The 6,558-nt window shown below is 65.5% G+C and overlaps 1 protein-coding gene across 1 annotated transcript in view; it reads left to right on the top strand.

Annotated features, from left to right (window-relative positions):
* Positions 1 to 3,017: 3,017 nt before the first annotated feature.
* The window catches only part of CASKIN1 (CASK interacting protein 1), a 16,729-nt gene continuing 13,188 nt past the window's right edge, over positions 3,018 to 6,558 (top strand). Inside the window, exons 1-7 of the mRNA XM_026859203.1 lie at positions 3,018 to 3,117; positions 3,209 to 3,260; positions 5,344 to 5,441; positions 5,545 to 5,690; positions 5,792 to 5,887; positions 6,129 to 6,259; positions 6,349 to 6,515. Coding sequence (XP_026715004.1) covers positions 3,033 to 3,117; positions 3,209 to 3,260; positions 5,344 to 5,441; positions 5,545 to 5,690; positions 5,792 to 5,887; positions 6,129 to 6,259; positions 6,349 to 6,515 — 775 coding nt within the window. The 5' untranslated portion in view covers positions 3,018 to 3,032. The remainder of the gene's footprint in view (positions 3,118 to 3,208; positions 3,261 to 5,343; positions 5,442 to 5,544; positions 5,691 to 5,791; positions 5,888 to 6,128; positions 6,260 to 6,348; positions 6,516 to 6,558) is intronic.

The following is a 6,558-nucleotide window of genomic DNA, read 5'->3' as shown; positions in this document are numbered from 1 at the left end:
GGTGCCCAGAGCTGTGGTTGGGCACAGGGGTCACCCCACGGGGTGCCCAGAGCAGTTGGTTGGGCACGGGGGTCTCCCCACAGGCTGCACTGGGGTGCCCGGAGCAGCGGTTGGGCACGGAGGTGTCCTTGAGGGGCTGCCAGGGCAGTTGGTTAGGCACGGGGGTCTCCCTGTGACATGCACGGGGATGCCCAGAACAGCTGCCAGGCCCGTTATGGGGGTGTGGGGTGTTGGGGTGACGTGCTGCCGGGCGCTGGGGCTGAGCAGCGCGGTTTCCCCGTGCACACCCGGCCCTGCACGTGCAGCCAGCTCGTGCGTCGCTGGCCGTCGGGCCGCCTGCCCGGGGCCGGCACAGGCCGTTGCGTGGCAGAGGATGATGTGGCCGGTGAGGAACGGAATTCAAGCATGTGTTTAGCTACCGTGATCCTTGTGTTTAAGCAAAGGCATTTCTGGGAGTAGTGGCTGGGCTGAGCTCCCCGCGGCAGTGTTTACTCGCGGCAGATGCTGTTCAGAGCCGGTGTCTATGGCAGGCGGCTGCGGCTCCCAGTGCGTGCAGGAGCCAGGCCCAGTGATGCTGGGGCTCCCTGGGTCTGGCAGAGCAGCATGTCCCACCTTCCCAGGGCCACCTCAGCACCATCAGGCCCCTCAGGATGCTCGTGGGGTGCAAGCTGCTCTGAGAGCCATGGGGGGGGGGCGCGTGCCATGTGGCTGGGGTGTCCAATGTCCATGACCATCACCTGAGCAGCCCATGGGGAGCGAAGATGGGACATTGGGGTGCCCCAAAGGCAGTGGTGGGGCTCAGGTGGTCTGAGCAAGGGCCCTGTGCTGGAGGTGCCACCATCTCTCTGGGCTGCAACATCTGCCCAGTGGCCCTGACATCTGCTGCTGTCTGGGCAGGGTAGGATGATGCTTGTGGTGCTCGTGGGTGCTCGGTGCTCTCCATCACCCCTCTGGCAATCCCGGCAGAGCCCACTGGCAGCGTGGCCATGCCGGAGCCCTGCTCTCCTCCCCGCTGTGTGTGTCTCCTTTTGTGGCCAGTTTTTAATTGCCAGCGCGCTCAGTCCCCTCCCCTCTCCCTCGTTAGTGGAGGAGTTTTCCTTGTGCTTCCTGGCCATTAACGAAGCTCTCCCGTGTCTCACTGCCCACAGACAGGCTGTAAACCCTGCATGGTGGCTGTGGGGCCAAGACTACCCCGGTTTGGGCATCCAGCGGAGTGTTGGGGTGCCCATTCTGCTTTGGGAACTGTTAAGCTTCAGGCCATGGCAGGGCTGTACTGAGGGCCTGATCCAGGCGTTGTGCCCTCAGCACAGCTCCATCGTGCCCCACGCCACGCTGGTGGCACCCAGGGGTGCTGTGCTCCAGGAGGACGAGCTGGCTGCTCTCCAGGGGACCCCATCACCCCAAAAGACCTTTTCCCAGCAGCGCTTAAAGCCAGGCCAGGGCTTGAGCTCTCTACAGCCCGGCAAAAGTACCGGCAGGCTGGTGGCCACTGCCAGAGCTTTAACGAAAGTCAAACTGCTGCGTGGCTGGAAGTCACTGACTAAGCACTTGGCACGGGCAGTGATGGAAGTGCTAAACAGATTTTGGCAGCCGCAGCCTCTCCTGCAGGTGCAGGGAGGAGAGATTTGTCGTTACGGTGTGTCCGGCTGATGCCGATTCGGACCGCGCGGTGACGCCATCGGCGTTACCGCTGCACCCCGCGACGCCGATCCCCAGGCATTGCCCTATCCCCTCGCTGGGAGCAACCCGTGGGAAAGGCCAAGCACCACAGACCTGCTGACATCCGTCCGTCTGTCAGCGAGGGCCGGTTAGCCGGAGCGGGGCCCATCTCGGGGCTGGAGATTGGAGCCAGCGCCGGGCACGGTGCCGCTCTTGCGCCCACTGGTTCCTTTTGTCCGACGGCTGTTTGCATCCCTGGAGGGGGAGGGCAGCTCGTCCCCCTTCTCCTGGGAGCTGCTTTTTGGCGCTGGGTGACAGCGGAAGCGGCGCTGGGCTCCTCTCCACCGGCGCTGAATGGCACCTTTGTTGGGGAGCCAGGCGGTAGCTCAGTGCTGGCGGGGACCCGCTCAGTCCTGGTTTTCGGGGGGCTCTGTTCACCAAGCAACATCCAGAGTCCTTCCCGGGGTGGGGAGCACTGCGGGGGGGGGCTGTTCCCCAGGTGTTTGTTGCTGGGGTGGTTCATTAATGTGTTAAACGAACAGCGTGGGCTGCCAGGGCATGGGAGGCTGCGCTGACACGTGGGGCTCGGGATGGAAGGAGGGCGAGTGAGGCTAGTTTCAGGGACGCCGTGGTGGCTCTGTCCCCTCCCTGTGCCCTGGGGACCCTGCAGTGCCCCTTCTCATCCCACAGCTGCCCCGTGTGCCAGGAGGGGAGGTTGGGGATATGGTGAAGAGGAGCTGAAGGTTGGGACTGTTCAAAAGTCGTTCTCCGTCACTCTTGCCCGTTGGCACCGGGCTGTGTCATCATTAGCAAATGTCCTGCGGCTCGGACTGTCGGGTGGCCGATGGAGCGCAGGACAGAGCTAAGGCTGGGTGCCAGAGCCTGGGAACTTCTGCATGGGCAAGGAGAAACTTCTGCCACCGTCCTGGGCTGCTCCGGGGACCAGTGTGGCCCAGGCAGGGGTGGCTCAGCCTGGCACTGCTCCCCAGGCTCGTGGGTCACGGCCTCCCCGTGTCCCCTGCGCCCTGTTTGCTGACACAGCCCTTTGTGCCAAATAATTGAATATCGCTCTGGGATGCTGGCAAGGAGACACAAGACCCACTGCAGCAGGCGTGGGGGCTGCTGCGTGGGTCCCCAGCTCGGGGCTCTGCTGCGCCGCAGCCACCCTCCTCTTCCTCCCACTCTGGTTTCCCGCTGGGGGTTTCAAGGAAGAGCAGGCTCACTGGAAAGCCTGAATGGCATTTTTCGGTTAAATCTTATGTAAATCTGGCTCCATCCTTCCTCGTGGTGCTAATTGGATTGCCCGAGGCGGTTTATTTTCCCACGAAGGCAGGGGTGGGAGTGGGGCAGTGCCAGGCAGTGGCACAGGGGACATGCTGGGTCACAGGGGAGTGTGTTGGGCTCCTCGCTCTGCTGAAACAGGCTGGGGCTGCAGAGCTGCAGGGAGCCAAAACCTCGGTGGGGAGGGAAAACTGGAGCTGTGGCCGTGTCACCTGCTTGGTGGTCCCTGCCCTGGCCACTTCTAATGTGCTGTCCTCTTCCCTCCCAGAGCTCCTTGGATCAGCAAAGAAAGTCAACGTCAACTTCCAAGACACCGACGGGTGAGTGGGGGCCCCGCGCCCGGGCGGCCGTGCCGTGGGGACCGTGCCCCTTCACATCTGACAGCAGGGAGGAGCGGGGCCGGGGCCGTGGGCTCACCCCCTGCTCATCACGCTAGTGAGGCTGCAGGTGCAGGAAGGGAGCTGGAGCCCCACGGAGGAGGACGGCTGCAGTGGGAGCGGGGAGTGGTGCGTGTGGGGCTGGGCAGCAGCCACCCCTCGTGCTCCCCGCGGCTCCCCCCTGCCCTGTGTCCCCCCGCTGAGGGGCAGCAGGACGTGCTGTGCGCTCCCCAGGGACGGCTCTGCTGTGGCCATGGAAATGGCGGTGAGCGGAAAGACCAAGATGGGGTCAGGAATGGGAGGGCATGCCCTGGGGAGATGCGGCCACAGCAGCCCGAGTCCTCCTCATCCTCACCCCCCAGCAGGGCGGTGGCAAGTGGGCATCCCCTGGTACCTGCCAGCATCTCCCGGTACCCACCAGCACGTCGGCTCTATCAGCCCGTGCGGGCGCGTGGGGAGCAAGGGGAGCACACGGGCAGAGCTGGAGGGCACGATGTGAGCAAAGTGGGGGGATGCATCACCCCACAGACCACCTCGTGCTGCCAGAGCTGGCAGGTCACCGCAGGGAGGGCTGCGCATCGCGGCAGGGCCGGAGCAGCAGGCAAGGGCCCCGCTTGTGTCCTGCCTGCAGCTCCCGGGTGGCTTGGGGGGTGCTGGAACAGCCCTGAAACAGGGGAGCAAACCAGCTTCCAGCGCTGCTCCTGGCTCCACCCTGGGAATGTGCAGGGCAGCCCCAGGCCGCAGCCCCTGTGTGCTGTGCTCTGCTGCCAGGGCTGTGCCTCAGTTTTCCCGTCTCTGCTGCGTTTGCTGGTTCCCCGGGCCGGTGGCTGAGCACTGTGCTGGCATCCCCACGCTTGCCCGGGGGCCAGTGCCCTGGGCCGTGATGGGGGAAGCCCCCGAGGCAGCCTGGGGGGGAAGGCCGCAATTTGCACCATCTTGAGCGGATTTGAGCAAGGGCGCTGGAGTGGAAAATGTTGACATTTCCCAGGCAGACGTTGGGGATCGGCCTCCCGCGCCAGCTGTCTGCTCACATCGCCGCTCCCTGCCGGGGGATCGTGAGCGGCAGCTCCCTGGGTATCATGGTGGCCAGGTGCTCCCCGGTGGGGACATGTCCCCCCCCTCAACTGGGGGTCCTGGTAATGGGGGAGCAGAGGGGATCTCTGCCCCACTGCCCACCTCTTGGGGACTGGCATGTGCTGGGGTCTGCAGCCCATTCCCATGCTCCGGTGACACCAGGGTGGCCGTGGGGATGGGACGGGGATGCTGTGGTGACCGGGGCTCGGCACAGTGGGGTGGCGGGTGCCAGCGCAGCCATGCAGAGGATGCTGCCGCCGGGAGCAGCAAGTAGGTCAGCTCCCGGCCTGCTTCCCAGCAACGAGCCTCTGGGTTTGGCCAGTCCCAGGTGCTGCAAAAGCAAAGTGGGGTGTGGTGCCGGGGGCTTTTGCCGCCCCACAGCAAGGCCCAGCACCAGGCAGGGGCACGGTGGCCATCTGGCACCCTGGGCCTCCCCCTGCAACCGTCGCCTGCGGTCGTGCTGCTGGAGCCAGGCTGGGGGGAAGTGGGTCAGCAGGGAGGATGACTCCCTGGCACCCCCCTAGCCTTGGAGGGACCCCACCCTGTGCCTGCCCTGCTCATCCCCAGGGGGTCTCAACATCCCCGGGGAGAGTTTGATCCGCAGCCATCTCACTCCAGCGTCCCCAGATCAGCCCCAGCAGCATCCCCAACCTGGGGAGGTCTGTCCTGTGGCTGCAGCACCCCGGGGGAGCTAAATAAAGTGATGGGCTGGAGAGAAAACCACGGCCACCCCGGCACATCCCACCCCTCTGGCCCTTGTTGCATGCCAGGACGTGGCTGGCTCATGGCTCGGCCACAACTGGTCTTTCTCCAGGTGCCCACAGCGGGATGTGGAGGTGGGGTTGCTTGGGGACATGTGGGGTGCTGTGGGAGGCAAACCCTTGGGGTGCCGTGGTGGTGCTGCAGGGGGGGACAGGGATGTGGGAGCCCTGACACCGCGGCTGGTCACCAGGTTCTCGGCTCTGCACCATGCGGCCCTCAACGGCAACACGGAGCTCATCTCACTGCTGCTGGAGGCACAGGCTGCGGTGGACATCAAGGACAACAAAGGTGAGTCCCTGGGTCCTGGCTGTGACACTCTCCCACCCGCCCTGCGCCCTGTGACCCCTCTGGCCTGCGGGGCTCACAATGTGCCTGTCCCACTGGCCTGCAGGCATGCGGCCACTGCACTATGCGGCCTGGCAAGGCAAGAAGGAGCCCATGAAGATGGTGCTGAAAGCGGGTTCCTCCGTGAACATCCCATCTGACGAGGGCCAGATCCCCCTGCACCTGGCAGCGCAGCACGGCCACTACGACGTGGTACGGTGGGGATGGTGTGGGGGTGAGGTGGGGGGGGGCCTGTGCTGCCCTCCCTTGCCCCTGCCCTCACTGAGCTGGGGGGGGGTCTCACTCCTCCGCAGTCGGAGATGCTCCTGCAGCACCAGTCCAACCCCTGCATCATGGACAACTCGGGGAAGACACCCTTGGACTTGGCGTGCGAGTTTGGCCGGGTCGGGGTAAGTCCTTGCAGCGATGGGGGACCCCCCCCGAGAGGATGGGAGGGGATGGGGCCACGGTGAGGTGCCTGGGGGTGCTGGAGCAGCCCGGGGTGAGGGGGCACAGGGCAGCCCTTGGGATGGTCAGTGGTGGGGTCCTGTGGGGGGATCTCCAGCTACTGGAGAAGGAGGGAGGTGAGGCCGGGGGGGCTGCGGCTGAGCCACCCTTGCAGCCCTGCTCCGTCTGTGTTTGCTGAGCCAGGTGGTCCAACTGCTCCTGAACAGCAACATGTGTGCGGCGCTGCTGGAGCCCAAGCCGGGGGACGCCACCGATCCCAACGGCACCAGCCCCCTGCACCTCGCCGCCAAGAATGGCCACATCGACATCATCCGGTGGGTGCCATGGGCAGGGCGGGCAGTGCTGGTGGCCCCCCCCGCTCCCTGTGACCCCCCACCTCGCTGACCCCACTGTTTGCCCGCAGGCTCCTGCTGCAGGCTGGCATTGACATCAATCGGCAAACCAAGGCGGGCACGGCGCTGCACGAGGCAGCCCTGTGTGGCAAGACCGATGTGGTGCGGCTGCTGCTGGATGTAAGGACCACCCCCCCGGCACCCCCAGACACCCCCACCCCTGCCCTGCCCTGTCCAGGTTGGAGCTGCAGGAAGGGAGCGACCCTGCGGCTGGGGGCTGT

The sequence above is a fragment of the Athene cunicularia genome (assembly GCF_003259725.1).
Source record: "Athene cunicularia isolate RWA chromosome 14 unlocalized genomic scaffold, athCun1 chr14_part1, whole genome shotgun sequence".
NCBI lineage: Eukaryota > Metazoa > Chordata > Aves > Strigiformes > Strigidae > Athene > Athene cunicularia.
This window is presented reverse-complemented; position numbering and strand designations above follow the sequence as displayed.